This window comes from Branchiostoma floridae, chromosome 14 (assembly GCF_000003815.2).
Source record: "Branchiostoma floridae strain S238N-H82 chromosome 14, Bfl_VNyyK, whole genome shotgun sequence".
NCBI classification, from domain to species: Eukaryota; Metazoa; Chordata; class Leptocardii; order Amphioxiformes; family Branchiostomatidae; genus Branchiostoma; species Branchiostoma floridae.
Genome location: NC_049992.1, coordinates 12,659,598 through 12,676,588, shown reverse-complemented (window position 1 = coordinate 12,676,588; position 16,991 = coordinate 12,659,598). Strand labels below are relative to the sequence as shown.

Below are 16,991 nucleotides of genomic sequence, written 5' to 3'. Positions count from 1 at the left end.
TCTCTAGATTATGCATGCGTTTTTATCATCCGGCTTTGTATAGTATCATTGGGCTTTAGATTCATAGTCGGCATACACTTAATTTTAAAAAATTCAATAACATAATTTGGTTATTTGAGTCATCATTGCCCTCACAAATCGAAATCAACCAAATCACAAAGAAGCTAGAGTAAGATATGTTTTCAATTTCCGCTCACGCGCAGCGGCATGCATTTTCAGTCATGTCCTTAAGCTTCCACCTGCCTACTGCTCTCAGCCTTCCAAATTTGGTGATCCTGGGTGGCGTGCTGTCACTGGCAACTAGTACTGTTGCAGTCACTGGAAAGCTCCTGTTTCTCTCTTCATCACAGTGACCTTTCTTATTTCATGCTTTGGTCGTGATCCTACTGGTTAATGGCGACATGGATATGAAAGAGGGCGGCAGTTCTAACGTTACAGATTGATTCATTGTTTTTTAGCATTGGGCCAAAAACAGCCAAGTCTCTCAGGCTAAGCTTGGCAAGTCACGGTATACAATTGGAGCCATATTGTCCCAGTTTGAACTTACTGTTTTATTAGAATATCAGAACCGTAAAGAGGAGGGGATATTGGGGTTTCTTTCCAATCTTTCAGTTTTGGCAAGTTTTGCTTTCAATCACTATTTCTTTATCAAGTATCGTTTGAAGTTCAAAATCTGGTTGCGGAGAAGTTGTCAGATTTCTTAATTACTTCACCTTTGAACGCTTACACGAATTTCTTCTTCTTTCAAAGTTCTCGTAATCTATGTAATCTCATAATCTCATAATCGTAATCTTACCTTTACCTTCATTCTTCTCCTCTTAACGTGTCTACATCTCTAGATCTTGTATATATAGTAGGAGCCACACTGATGTCTGTTGGTGCATAGTTACAGCCTCAGAGTGTCTTATGCACTTTGCCTGTACCTTCCCCTGACGTTAAAGCGCTACGAGGACTAGCATTAGTCTGTCTGGAGACGGACGTCTGGGCCTTACCGTGCGGAAAAGCGTTCAGAAGAGGCGTGAAAGGAGACTTTTAGTGATGGTAGTTGAACATGATGTGCCGCCTTAGCTTCCTACCAGACAAAGGGTCTTCATAATAGATTTTGTCTGTATTGGAACTGCATCCGCCCGGCAACGTTTTGAACTTCTGAAAAGTCAATATTAATGTTCTTTTGGAGTACCTTGGACGGAAGAAACCTACTTTGGATAATAGTATTGTACACGAATAGGACTGGGACAAGTGAGGCATGCGGTTAGAATACATATTTTTACACATCACACGCACGTTGCATTATTTGTTGCGCTGATTGCTGCATACGTTCGAATCATAGAGTCCACATTATCTACACACAAAAAAAGCCTTCTAAGGTCTTTTCAAGATCCATTTGAGTGTGCTGTTGCAGCAGTTGACCTCGTCGTTCTCGTTCTTTGATTCAACGGGACTGGACATATCCTGGAGTATAGATATTAAGCATCATTACAGGCAACAGGGGTCCAAATATGTAGCCTTGCGGTACCCCAAAATTACACTTGGTGGGAAGTAGCATTTATTCCCATTACAGCAGTTCAATCTAGACTTTCTGGAAGGTACGAACTTTGCCCTGTATACCATACCTACACGTATATACCGAATGCGAAGAGGATTTCAAAGTATTGAGCGCCTTGTACAAATCGATACATCTTGCCCCCTTGAACTTTCCCGCTTCAATTTGCTTCCCCATAATTACATGTAGCTGTGTTCGCGGACCTGATGAGTTCCTAGGTATGACCCACAGTGACCCATGGCTCTCCTTTTCTCTAGTTTGTACTTGACTTTGAACGAAGTTTTGTGCGATTTCTCAAACTACAGGCGAGATGTAGTTGTTGAAGTGGTTCTTTGGCGCATGGCCAGCCCTGGCTTTGTTTCTATACTTTAGAGGTGTCAGCTTGTTATAGAGGTCTACGCACACTGCCACTCGCCATCTGAAGAGGTCCAAATCCCGTGAACCGTGGCAGCGGCTTGGGTTTGCGCCCGGGTGGACAGGACCGAAAAAAATCGCATCGTCCTTAATTTCGGAGTGGGATATGTACATGTATGGGAAAAGTTTTAGGCGCTAGCTAGCCTCAAGCGTCCAAACTCTACACGTAAACTGAGACCCAACACATTTATCGAATGGAGTAGTGGAGTGGTGGTGCCTGGCCAAAAGTACAAGCCGTAGCAAAGCCGCGTTTCACTACCACTAGCTATTATGACAGCTACTTGCAAAATCACCATTCATCTCAATGCTGGATGAGTGCCTGGCCTTACATTTACATAGGAGCTCCTTCTCAGAAACGTATGAAAATTCTATGTAAACTTAACTTTGATAGATAGTACATTCATTGACACATCTAATCTAAAAATGAATTCTTTTTAATCATTAAAAAGCTTGTTGTGACGAGCTATTCCTAGTAATCTTACGCTTGTTGCATTGGATTTTCTTTCTACGAAGTTAACTGCACTGTGGGTTAATTTACGCATCTCTAACGCACCTCCAGCTGAATATATGTACTGTGTGAAACAGAGTATGCAATTCAGAGTGGTCTGTTGAGTAACACTAGGTAACATATCAGCAGTCAGCTTTTCAGAGGCTCAAAGATTACCTCTTGAGACTGGACTGCCAAAGAGGGTCAATCTAGGGTCATGCTTCTATCGGTGAATCTTGCACCTATCAACTCTCCGGATCCTGTGTTGATGATCATGACTACAGACCGATTCCTATGTTCCCCATAAGTAGTCCTGTGTGTGTGGGTGTCAGCATAACTTTTGAACCTCGCTCTGGATGGAAAGAAAAGACTGATCATTGATTTGGCAGTCAATGTCAACTTTGGGTCCCCTGATATGTAAACCTTGGTTGTACAGCAGAACTTCTGTTTTGTATGTTTTGACCTGGGCATGCTATGGTCTTGATGTTTCGGTGTTTTTATTATGTTAGCATTTATGATTTTGAGGAGATGGATTAACTATAAGCATTTTGCTCTTACTAACTTATCTGTATCTGTATAGCCGGTATAGCCACTCTTCGGCAAAAAAAAAAACGATCGCCGTCTTAGGCACGCAGTAGCGGCTGCTTGTATTACACTTAACGACCTGACACGTCTCATAGGCACATTTAGCCCTCTTAAAAGCCAACTAATGAGGCTGCCCCTACATTAGTGGTAGCACCAAAATCTGTCTTACTGTCGTCTGGCATTAAGGCAAGGTACCGCCTTCACGATATAAAGCACGCTCTTTGAGTGCATGTTTGTCTAAGGTTTGCCTAGTCTAAATCATTCTTCATTAATAATTTATGAACTTTGCTGTTTTATGCTAAGCCACAGTTGTTTGTGATCTTCAATACAAAAACATGGACTAAGTAAAACTTTCGACTAGCCGCCTCCGGATTTAGTTTTGAACAAACACATTTGGGATGCAGAACACGTGACTAGGTGAGCAGTGAATCATGGTACAGAAAGCTCAATTGCTCATTGTTTCATATGTTTCTAATGTTTGTTACTCGTAGATTAATTGAGTAACCATACATGTCAGACGACAAACGTATAGCATAAAAAAAGTAATGTGAATGACGGGTTCAACTAAGTACATCAAATTTTGTTGATTGGGTCTTCTTTGAACGTTTGAGTGTATCTACACTATTTCGCTTGCGTTTTTGAATCATGAATTGTAGACAAGTTGTGAAGCTGCCAGGCAAGACACATTGTCAGCACAGCTCGTTCTAAAAGCATTTCATTGTGGGACACTTGCGTATCAATTTGATCCGCACGTTTCTTGGATTGTGTCCAAAAGTGCCTTACTTTGATGTTTTCTGGCGCTGAGAAGCACTTCTGCGAAGGCATGTTACGACGGGACCATAATTCTTGAGTTGAAATTGGCAAGTTTCCGTTCCATTCGTTTAATATACGAACTCGAATAAACCCATTTGACATAGGAACAACATTTCAGATTTAGATATACTGAAGCAGAGTATCTACACTAATGCACGCCAGATATCAATGGATAAGTCTGATGTATTACGTTATTCATTAGGCATATTTATTGTCCACTTACCAAAGGCGGAACCCTCTTTTCTTTGGCCTTCTAAACTTATTACTTTTCTCTGTAGATAATCCCCTATCCAATAAAGCTAATCATGGCTTAAAGCCTGCGTCAATAGCAGGAATTTAGCGAATAGATAAGGAGATAGGCTGTACGTGCAATTTTCAGGGACGATAACACTTGCAGCTATCTGCAAAATGTTAACTGTCTAAAGTTGAAAATATTTGCTGCAATTTGAAGTTCACTGGCAGATCAGGCCCCATCGAACATCCCTCAACATACAAAGGGGCCAATGCCGATTGCCGTGCACATTTGACCTGTTGCTGACGTCACACATTTGCTCAGATCAAGTGACATGGGCTGTGGGTCATTTCAACTTGAGAAGGATCAGAAAACTTGTCAGAGTGTAATTGGTTGGATAGGAAGCGCTCTACTTTGTGTGCGGAGCGTGTTAAGTTTTAACTAAGTACATGTATTCTAATTTTGAATGCCAAAACGATAAAATCTGAAAAGTCAAAGCAAATGTCACGGTAGAAACCGTGATTTCCATCGCGGTAGGCATGTAATTTTCAAGGCCACTGTGGACTTCCTGTATCAATAAACATGCTGCAAAGGGGATCAAATGGCATTCAACAAGTGAATTTGATCTTATAAATCAAAGCACCTTATAAAACAATATCACATATCTTATAAGGTCAACTAAACGGAGTTTTGAAGATATTGATATACAATGAGTAAGACTTGATTTGGGATTTCACTACCTTAAACTTCCTTAGAAGTTAAATTGAGAATATGGAAATCACTTTCACTAGACACTGAAAAAAAACGAGTGAATCTTTCAGGCCCGTCTTTGGGAAGGCACGTAAAATGGGGGTCGAGCCCCGAGCATAACATGTGGGGGGGGGGGTTGATTTGGGATTTCACTACCTTAAACTTCCTGGCAATCTATCCCTGTAAAACTATACCCTGCTACTGCTGAAATAGCAAGCAAACTTGCTGCCCTATTTGTCACTAGGCACTACAATAGTATGAACGAACCCTAATACCGACACATAAAATATGTTCTGTCATCAAGGCAAAGAATGTCTTCAACACTAGAATGCATATTTTAGACTTGATTATCAATCACATTTATTTAGCCCTGAATAGTATTTTAGGACAGAAAATGTGATAGTTAGAAAAGTTGTGATAACTTGTTTTGGGAGATATTTTGATAATTGTCTATATACTAGTGAATTAATGTGATATCGATAGAGTGGTGCTATCGCATTTTTATCACTAATAGATACACTCTTTTAACTCTTACGTCGATTTTTCTAATTTTTATTCATGTATTTAATAGATTACCTTTTTGTAATGTTGTGGTAACCGTCGGTATTATGAAAGTTGACGTCACATGTGAAAATCAAGTAATCCACTAAAACTTCTCTCAACAAGTACCCCATGCATGCAAGCAGGCACTTTCTCACTTCTGTACTAAAACTTACTCTCCAAGCAGAGGCTGGTGGGGAAAATCGTGACCTTTTCCTATTATTATTTTTTTCGACCGGCTATTGGTGGAATAGCCGGTCGAAAAAAAAATAATAGGAAAAGGTCACTATTTTTCCCACAAACCTCTGCTTGGAGAGTACTAAAACTGGCTGAATGGCAAATCAACAGTAGTTGAATGCAAATGGTTTAGTGGTTCAGAAAAATGTAATGAAGACAGATATACTGACAGTTGAATTTGATTGGATGCGTTGACCCAAAATCGTTGACATTGGCTTAGGCCATGTTCATTTGAGAGTATGGATAACATCCGCGCGAATTTTGGTCGTTTCAAAAAATATTTTCCAACCATGCTGTAAATTGTATGAAGCAGCTGCTTAATTGAAGAAAACAGAAAAATATATCAGAAAACATACACTAAGATATAGAATGACAACGTTAATTCCAAGATCAAAGAAGAGGATGTAAAAGAACAAAAACGAAGAATCTGTTGCTGCGTATACCAAACTCAGTATGTTTGGTCATTGAACATTTTGATTTCATAATTAAGGCAACGTTGGCTAAACGTTTTTACTCGCCCGCTTGCATCAGATTTAGAGTTCAATAGGATGCCATATAATCAAATCAACATAGCCTTCTAAAAAAACAAAATACATGAACCCTTAGGTAAGAACACGTGTCAAATGCTTCACGCGTTCCAGGTGAATACCAACCAAGGCCAACCCCATATCCTGCTAAATCTGCACTTTATGAAAAGGCTGACCTTGCATGGATCCGGCAATCAAGCCGCAACAAGTGTGCACTTTGCAATAGCTTCAGCCTTGGAACCCTCTTCTCCAGAGAGGGTATATTCCACCTTACACGAAGGCCAGACCTTGGGGGCTAGACTCACGTCAATGAAGAAAAACACATCAAAGCTGTATATTGCCTGTCATATATCAACTTGCATGCTACAGACGCAAATATCTTCCTAGATCCTGGAGCTAGAGCAATTTACCGGACTCCAACACTGGTCCTTAGAAAGAAACATGAAAGTGGTGGTTTGAAACGATTGTTTGCAAGATATCCTCAAAGGACACCATTAGGAGTAGATTGTAGATCAGTGCACGGTCTACCCTCCCTTTGATGCTCTATGCTTTCATCTATCCTGAACTCAAAAGCTAGTCCATAGTAATAGCTTGGAATATAGAATAGGATCACAGTGGATAAAAGACATGAGATTGAACAAAGAATGGAATAAGAAATAAGGTAAAATAAAACATAAATCAAATGAACTAAATGTATGAAGTGAGATATGATAAAATCAAACATGCTAATATTGTTTCTTTAACTTTGTCGACATGTTTGAAGCTCTTTGTTCATTGTAACAAAAAGGTTTCTTTGTAAGCTGAACAAGCCATAGCGGTTGCTTTCCATGTCATAAAAGGACATCCAGTCATCTTAAGTGATATTCCTGAGGGAAATGCAAGATCCTTCTGAGCCAAGAGTCAGCAAGACTTTTGTGCTGGAATTGTTTTTATGAAGGATTAGAAAAAAGAAATGAATGTTCTTCTGAGTGCAAGTACTGTACTTTACTTTCAAAAGAATATCAATTGACTTCAACTGATTTATGAATTTTCTATTCACATGAGAGGCGAAGCCTTGGTATAAAGATTGTGTTTTCCGTCATGAAGCTGTGATAGGTTTGGACCATTGTGCCGTATTTGACATTTGGGCTTGTTTATTGAACACAAAGTTCACTAGGGCTAATCAACCAATATTTCATACACATAGGTCAAATTGAAAGAAGCACCAACGTGTCAATATCTATTTGAAATATCAAGAATATTCCAACTTTGTAAGAAAGACATTTCAAACTAACTTTCCGCACCAAATGGTGTATCGGGTGGCGAGTTTGTCCATCGTAATTGGATGATGACATCAAATATGTGACATTCCATCCTTTGTCAAATGTGTACATTTCGTTCTAGATGTATTATACTAAGCAGTTTTGTGCAGTGAGCATTCTAAAGCAAAATATCTCTTTCTCTTTCTCTCTCTCTCTCTCTCTCTCTCTCTCTCTCTCTCTCTCTCTCTCTCTCTTTATTTATCTCATTGGATGTGTCAATCTACGAAAGAGGACCCTATTTCAATTTTCATTTCACCCTCGGTGATTTCTGCAACGATGCTAAACTAGTCTCATCTAGATCTACCTCGTGCAAGCTGCAAATGAAACCCCTAGAAGACAGTTTCAATGAATTTCATGAGCATGTCAAGAGAGATACTCTGATTTCATTGACGTAAAGGAATCGTGCTATGACTATTAATGTGTAGTGGGATCATCCCATATCTATTATTTCTTTCGTAGATCTATTAGATTTATTCCCTAATACACAATGATAGAATCAGAATTCGTAGAACCATTTTCACACTACTTTGCCACGTTTAGGCATAATCACCTTTAGGGCGACATAGGGGATTGGCATGTAATAATGGAGGTTAAACCTCACTTACCTGATAACACAGTAGGTTTTACTGTACAACTTCATCACATTTCCTTTCTATGTATATATACATGATGAATTCAAAGCGTCCGTTATCAATGCACACAACATTGGACCGTTGCCGTTTGCATCTGTAATCAGGAAGATAGCACTAGCTCATACAACTTACTATTAGAATAAGACCAGGGTCTGTAACCACAACATTGGAGAGCCTTATCTTCAGCATGCAGTCGAGGATGAAATAGAAAGGGAACTCATTTTACGCCGGGTGTGTACATAGTGATTGTCGATCACGAGTTCGTAGATGCCATTCACCACACATAACAATTGGACTGGGCTATCAAATAATTTACACGACCCTCCTATTAGCTTGGATTGATAGACCTGATGAGGAAACTGTACATGAGAAATTGTACAGAGGTTGCTCTGTAGAAACTATCCATTAAATGGAGCAGCAGGAGACATTCCACCCAGAGGAAGGCTGAAAAGTCGATGAGGAAAGTCGGCTATCATTGTATGCAAGATCTTGACAAATTTTCCACTTGGCTTATACCAACCTGATTTAACTATTTGCTGCTCCCTTGTTATCGCTCTGAGTACGCTTTTGTGATCTAGATAAAACGTTTGTTAGTTTTGTAGGGACCAGACCCAAAACATACGGGGTCCTGGCCCATCTGATCCCTACGCTGCCACAATATGTAACCAGATTATGTAACGTAGCTAGAGAGTACTGAGAGGTCTGGACAAGACGGCTTACATCGTAGAACCGACTGACCAGAGTGTCTGTGTCTTTATTACTAATCTAACCTAAACTCCTATGTGGTGGGGCCTGGTCCCTACACTTTCTTCGTCAAATCTCAGTCGTCAGCAAACAATCCCAGTTGATTAGGTAATTTAGATTCACGTGCCACACACATTTACACGTACTTTAGTAATCATGCTTCTACTTCCAAATATTCTCCATCCATCTCTACAGGAAGAAATGAAAGCGGCATCAATCAAAGGTAGAATTCTTCCAGCGGCTGCCACATTTTCGATCACGACAATCCCTCTTCCCGTCATAAGGAAAGTGGCTGTCATGGACAAATCACACATCTATACCTTCGGAAGTTGAGTGATCAATTTTTGTGGACAATCAGATTCTGTATTCGGGAGATTAGGGCACACAGAAGATAGCCATTGCCGGCACAGAGAAAACAGCGCAGAAATCATCTGGAGAGGACGGTTCAATCGGTGTGTAGAAAACGTTGTAGTATCATGAAAGTCCATCTGTATTGGGTAGACGTTATTCTGTATCAGGTTTGAACTGTAATTACATAATTACAGTGCCAAACACCCATCAACAAAGACGGGCCGCCGTAGACAGCCTACAACTAATGATTCACTGGTCACCGAGTCGAAGTTTTGCTAGGAACAAATCCCTGTGTTTTGCATGTCTAAGCGTGTTTTATTTTCAATTCTTCCAAACTTTTCTGAACTCATCAACTACATGAAATATGGGAAAGAAACAGTATACCGTTTGTGCTTAGTATGCTGTTAACATGATGACTTCTACCATTGATTTGAAGGCTTGGGCCAAAACTAATTTGGAGCAGACGGTTACTTCGACAGAGGACATACTTGACGGGCCAAACTTGTCTGAGTACTAGTATTACAAGCAGGATCCAACCAATCAAACCGATTGATGGTTTTCTAGTTGTACCAATCGCACTCGTTACTGTGCACGAGGTATACTTAACTGCGAAGCTCACATTGATTTTGTGATATACGCTGATAGGTTAGCTTAATCTCATTCGAAGACGATTACACCTTCACAACTGTCCCCTGTGTATCTTCATATGTCCGTTGAGGGCTTGAATCTTGCCCTATGGTAATGGTCATATTCAATATCTCCGGATGTGGTTAGGTTCTGTAGTAATGGTAAGGTTTCGTCACGGTTTCAGAGCAATTTGCCGAAGATGTTTTAAAACGTGGGTTGTTTTCATTGCCCTTCCCGTACTACGTAGGTCCCATTCAGCGACTTCTATAACCGTATCTAATCCTTTTCGTTGTGAATCTTCAACCTACCTTAATGTCCCATCCAACTGTATTGTTCAACGTTTAAAAAATCACTGCATGGCAGCAGATTGATTTTGGCAACTTGCCACGATGACCAGTGACCGGAATTGATTGTGTTTTCGTAAAGCTCTATTTCCACTTCTCTGAACGACCAAAAATGCATTTACTTTATGCGTGGAATATGATGCATTTTGCAATCTATGGTTTAAAAGACGACAAAATATACATAACGTAAAAAGATATATCTATCAATATCTATGACATCCAATGAGCGACCTGACAATTGATAGTGGGCGCACAGCGGTTGGTCAGGGTCTCTACTGGAAAGGGACTGTACGTATATCCGAACAATTGAATACTAATGCTATCTGCATTAGTGATTCTAACAAGACTCAATGCGATCTAAAGGCGCAACTGATTATGCGTCTACACATTCGAGTAGAATTCCCTCCATTAATCTTACTGACTTAAATGGAAGACTGACTTTAGTTGGAGCAGAAAGGCATTCCTCATCCAACATTTGATGAAACACTTTCAAAGAAACTTTTATTATATGTCGCCGGGGCGATGTAGGTCTACGCAGCAAGAGAATAGGTTTTTTTTGCAATAAACACCATTGTGAATTTGAATTGACATATCTAATATCACTAAAAGCCTCTTCTTCATGTAACAGAGTCTCGTACGCCAGTATTTATCCTGATGAAATCTTGAAACGCCACACAACATGAGAAAAGAATCCCCAATGTCAGTCGTTTGATCCTCATGAATAAATCATTTTGTCATTATGAAACGAAATGACGTGAAGGGGGTTGTAACTACTCTAACTTGAGGCAGCCATCAGGAAATCCAATACCCCCAATACCGCAATAATGCCGGATTTCGTAGGACTCGAGCACATAGCCTTCTCAAGAGAAGATGCCATGGAGTGGCAATAAACCTCCTGTATACTCGAAGGTATTCTAAAATTACAGGAAATGGCAAAGCCAGCGACTTTATGCCACTCATTCCCTTCTCGGCAACTTTTCAGGGTTTTAAAACGTTCTACCTGTGACGTGTGCAAAGAAGCTGTCAGACACAAAGGTCACGAATAGAGAGGTTAGACGTGACCTTTTATGCTAACAGTGTGCTCAGTGGATGTCAGACACAATCACCCTCTTTTCTTACATCCCGACTGAGCATTATAGCCGGCTCCTGACCATAAATTGGTCCCACTAACACAATCCCAGGAAACATTGCCAGCCCTTTTTACTGTCCCGTACAGAAGACTGATCCTGATGGTGTGTCCCCGTGTGGAATACAGAGTGCGCACAGTCACATCCCGCGAGTCTCTGGCCAGCCATGCTCGGAGCACTTGCCTCCAATTTGCTTGCCTCCAAAACTCTCTAATGGACTTCACGGTAGCATGGGGGTGCGTACGGTCAGCGTAACATTCTAACAACTCATCGAACGGAAGATGATTAGTTACTACGTCATGTTTCCAGCGTCTCCCTATGGGGTCTCGCATGGCTAATTATCGCAGCAGCCTTATCCCAAAATCCAAAGGCGCAATCCTTTATCATCGTCCCCCATTATACTGCCGTAACTATCTATTAGCGCATGTAATACTTAACTCAGCAATACACAACCCGCCTACCTTGATCACGTCTGTTCCAAAACACCAAAGTATGCGTAACCCAACCGTTTTAGATTCTGTATTCTTGTGCAGTGTACAAGCCATTATTAGCAATGCGCACTGGGATGTAGCCCAGGTCTTGTTGCCGATGTATACCCTTTGCAATACATCACCTCTCCACCCTGAAATACGTTTTGATGTAGTTTACATCTATAAATTGTATAAGACATACAAACGTATGCATACAACTAGCCAACACGGCCTGTCTCGGCGCGGCCATGAATACCAACATCAGGCAAGGCTTTATGAGTGGAATCTACCTCGACGACCAACGCCATGTAGTCAGGGATGTCTAATCGATTTGGAGGCAACCATTACCAAACCCGTACGTACCGTCAAGGGGATATAACAAGGGCTGTAAATTGAATGTACTAATGTACCGATGCATACAACGTTTCCGGTGAAGTGTTTTGTCTGTCGTAGTTGGTCATCGGTTAATGTTTATCGTGCATGACTGACAAATCACTGAACGTGTACACACAACAAGCTTTGATCTTTACAAAACATGTACATACAACAACCCAATACTTGATCTGTCTTGAAGTGGTATTAAGGCACTGCTCAATAAGCAGAATCTACCTCGACGGCCAACACCATGTAGTTGGGGATGCGTAACAGATTAAAAGGTAAACGTCACCAAAACTTCCCAGTCAAGTGCAGATGACAAGACTTGTCAACTGAATGAATGAAAGATAGATACTAGCTATTTTCCTTTGAGCTTTTTTAGTCCCAGCTGGCCATGATTTTAATTAAACTAATCTCACCAAGAATTGCCCCCATGATAACGACATAGCATGCTACCACAGATAGCAGTTTTGACATAACTTTACAGAACTGGGATGGAGGAAAAGCAAATGTCGATACAAACTTGCTGACCGTAAGTCTTGGCTGGTATGTGACTAGATATCGTGTTCCGGAGCATGATTGAATGTTTCGTCTGATGACTAATAGACCCCCGCATGGAACTGCGTGATAACTATAACGCTTTGTGGTCTAGAAATTACAGTACAGATGACAACGATGAAACATTTCGATCGTTAAGTACCCCCATACTACAAATTGTCATAGCAAATCATACAGAAGGGTAGATGATAAAAACAGTGTTTTGTAGACTTTTCGGTGAGGAATCATGATTTATGTTATCTGAAGACAATCCAATCCCTCCAGTTGAAATAGGAATGGAGATTTCTGTAGGACGTTTCGACTTTCGAGAGGTATTCATCACTCTTCGTCAGTGTCACTAGAATGAACTGGTACAATAAATCAATGCAGCACAGTACAGTACAGTAAAGTACATGCGAATATGACTGTATGCTGTTCTACTGGTTTATCCAATTATATCAGTTGAAAATAGATGAGTGATGGATGTCGCTTGTGACGTCCCGTAGTAATTTACGCATCTTATCCGATTGTAAGGATTGAAGTGTTTTCTAATTGCGTTGTACAGAGTTGATCCATTTGTCTGCAAATTAAATCGTCCTCAAAGGAACGTCTGGGTACTGCCGTCATCAATCTTGTACATATTACCGCCGGATGCTTTCTTCTTCGATTAACTGAGAACTTAAGTGATAAAGTCACTTCAAGCATAATAAAGAAAAAAAAACCGTTGCGACATGTATCGAAAAGAAGTCTGTGTAAGGAATTTTCACTGCTTGTTTCGTTCGTGTTAGATAAACGGCTTGTATGCAAAAGACCAGTGGTGGTATTACAGACTCACAAGACGGCCAAAGCGTCTTATCTACGACAAAACATGCACACACAATCCCGATTGTAAGATTATCTCAAGATTACAAGATTATCTTTGATCGATTCTTCCACTGGAGGGAGGTCACGCTGCGACCTCACTGCGATCTAAATTGGATTTAAGTAACCATTCACTTCATACATGGAATATCATGAAAGATATGAAAGTATGGCTAAAAAGATAGAAGAACTCACAAAGCGTAAAATCATTCCTTTTTTTACCTATGAAATTCGTCAAGCGCTCTGTACGTCCATTTTAGGTCGTAGGGAGTTGGCCCCCCAACTGGAATGGTTGTGCTTCATCAGAAAGCATCAATGGCAATAAAACATTATGGTCACAACACCTGTTGCAACATTCACATGTAATCTTAGATCTAAAAATAATAGAAAAGAGAGCCGACTTACCGACCAGGATGTGCGATACCAGTGTGAAGGGCATACAGAATATCGCCACCAGCAGATCCGCAATAGCCAGGTTAAATATAAAGTAAAACGTCGCGGTGTGGAGTTTCCGGGTTTTGGCCACCACCCAGCAAACTGCCAGGTTACCGAGCACACAGAGGATAAAAACCAAACTGTAAACAAGGATGTAGAGCGCGATGACTGGAGACCCGTGCTGATATCTGCTCCAGGCCGAATGTTCGGTCGAGCTGGCGTTTTTATTCGGCGAAACAAAATCATCAACGAACGACATGTTGGACCAGGTCATGTTAGCGTTACGTGCCATGTCCATTCTTATAGGTACAAAATACAAACGAACGTTTAAACGGGTGAATATATAGGATGGAAAAACGCTAATGTTAGAGCTACGAGCATCTGCTTTCAGCGAGGTCTGAATGAATACTCTAGTGCGGCTATACTTCAAGACTTACACGCAAAGAACTCTGGGTGATGTGCGTCAAGCCCGCCAATCATCTATTATGTATACAGATGTGTACAGGGAAGCGTTTTGGAGAGTACAGCCCATGTTATATTAGTCAAAGTAGGAAATGGTATCTAATCTTCAGAAACAATGCCAATGGGACAAAGCAAAGCTGAAGATGTTGTTTCCAGCATTCAGTATCATGCCGTTGCTATTGCTGTCTATTACTGTAATCATATTGTATAATATGTGCGGAATACAGGAAGGCTAGTGATGTGTCTGTAAACACGTAAAGGGTATATAACTGTTTTTGTTGTTGTTTTTTTTGTTTGCATTCAAATGTGTTAGGCCGTAGAGGTAGTGGGTACCCATTGTACATGAGTCTAGTGCATAGTGCATTTGAAGAAGACCATTCCTCTCCTTCCATTGCCTTCAAAATTGAGGTCAGGTACCCATGCGATTGAAAAAAAAACGGCTGGAGTGAGGAGGAAAGTGTTAAGTGCCTTTGCCGAGGACACATCATCACCAGGAATGCCTAGAGTAGAAACCGTGACCTCTAGCTTTCGAGTTTGCTAGTCTAGTCACTCGGCAAATTCATTTTACACACATGTACACAACGAACTGATATCTAGTAAAGCATCAAAGTACCAAGGATACTGGGCAGTTACTGGGATACCACTTCGTGAGTAGAATAGATAACTCTATCTACAAGAGGCAACATCAAGGTACCAGTACTTCGATATAGAAATGAGTTAAACAAAAGTGCGAGGGAGCATGTAGTCACGGAGTCAGACACACGGCTAATACATGTAAAGCAAAACGAAGGTACTGGGCACGTATAATATGATCACATCATGAGTAGAAAAGAAGGCTACGCCAAGAACATTTATACATAGAAATGACATAAGCAGTCGAAGCATATGGAGTTAGTATATGCAGTGTGTTTCATAAAGATAGCATCGACCTGCCAATATTCAAAGGGCTTCACATTTCAGCGATGTTCCGAATGACAGACTCTATTTCAGTGCATCTGCCTCGAAGATATTGTTGCCATATAGGTCAACATCAATCTTAGTCAACTGTGCGCCCCTATGACATGCTGTGTTTTTCAGCTTCCAGTTGGTGAATCTTGTCTAACGTAGAGTATACATATAAATCTACTCACTAGACTAAGCGCGTTACGCTTGAATACGGTTTGCCGTAATCTACAGGAAGACCCTTGGAGACTCTATATCCAGCGGTTGCAGGTTGTATAATGTGTGGCCCATGACGGTAATCTCACTGCAAGAAACCTGATCTTTACTTGCGCGTTAAGCATACATATTTTCGTGACATACAGACATGAAAAAACTTTTTTTCATGGAGGCAATTATATGTAGTTACTAATGGGTAGTTACGTAGTTCTGTCTACTAAACAGAATTCGAACGTCAACATTGGGGCTAAGTGCTTCAATAGTCGGCTATTCTCTCACAAGGAATCTTTGTTGACAGACATACAACTGCTGTCACTTGTATCTTGCAACCCCCTTTGTATGTTGTCTTAAAGCTTTTAAGTACTTAAAAGCAAGTTAACCTTCCGGAAAGCTTAATGGGCTGTACGGTTTTCCTATTTAAAGTCTTTTTAGAAGAAATCGCAGTCTCTTTCCGGCCTCTTTCCAGGAACGTCTAAAAATGGGATCAATTACCCCTGATCACCGGTAAATAGGACAGAGAAACGGCCGAAGTTATTTGGCAAATGTTTATTAACCATACAAGGTTAATATGGCGGAATTGTCTCGGAAGTTGAGGATATACTACAGTAAAGTTGTCATGCTGTAAACGGTCATCAGTTTTTCTTTACCATCAATTCGTTATTTCCAAATAGTTGTACATCGGTTGTTTGTAAACGAGACAAACTTAATTCAATAAATAACCGTATCGAATAGAAATAATTGAGAACTACGTATACATCGATCTCTTTTTTCATGCTAGCGTTGGAATTGGCTAGCTATGGATGTGATTATCTGCATTGATTTTTTTCCTTCTATCCTAAATGAGTACAAGGCAATGCAAAAGGAAATGTTACTCGTATCTGTCTCTATTGATTGTCTGGTAAGTGAGACACAATCCCTGATTGACTGCCATTTTAGAATGATCACACCTGATTGATTGTACTTTGACCAACAGTCAGGTTCCTTGTTTATGTACTTTGGCCACGTCTAACGAGTCATGAAATATGTTCTAAGTTAAACAAATTCCCTAGTACACAGACACAAATGTTTGGTGAGGTTGGACCAACTCCATACGCAGGTTATCTTCATACGCTAACAAATTGGACTTGACTTTTTGGAGGACGTGTTTGGATTTCGTCGGGCCCAGAGGTGTTGGCCGCCCGCCCGGAGTCTAATTGCCAGTAACACGTTCTGGAGAAAACGTCCGACACAAAATTCCCAGAAGCGAACTAATTGGACCCGGCGGCCGGCCAAGCTAACTACTGACATGAGAAATCATTATTGACTTGCCCTCGTCTGACTAAAAATCCAATAGATTATATTATATTTTCTGTCTGTTTTCGCCACCTGAATCATAAAATTTTCAGTAATTTGATTTATCTCCAAGCAGATCTTACGGTAGCATAAGATAGTATCAAAAG

The 16,991-nt window shown here is 40.6% G+C and overlaps 1 protein-coding gene across 1 annotated transcript in view; it reads right to left on the bottom strand.

The window, feature by feature from the left end:
- Nucleotides 1-14,191, bottom strand: part of LOC118430139 (neuropeptide FF receptor 2-like) — an 18,469-nt gene extending 4,278 nt beyond the window's left edge. Inside the window, exon 1 of the mRNA XM_035840849.1 lies at nucleotides 13,903-14,191. Coding sequence (XP_035696742.1) covers nucleotides 13,903-14,191 — 289 coding nt within the window. The remainder of the gene's footprint in view (nucleotides 1-13,902) is intronic.
- Between the last annotated feature and the right edge of the window lie 2,800 nt (nucleotides 14,192-16,991).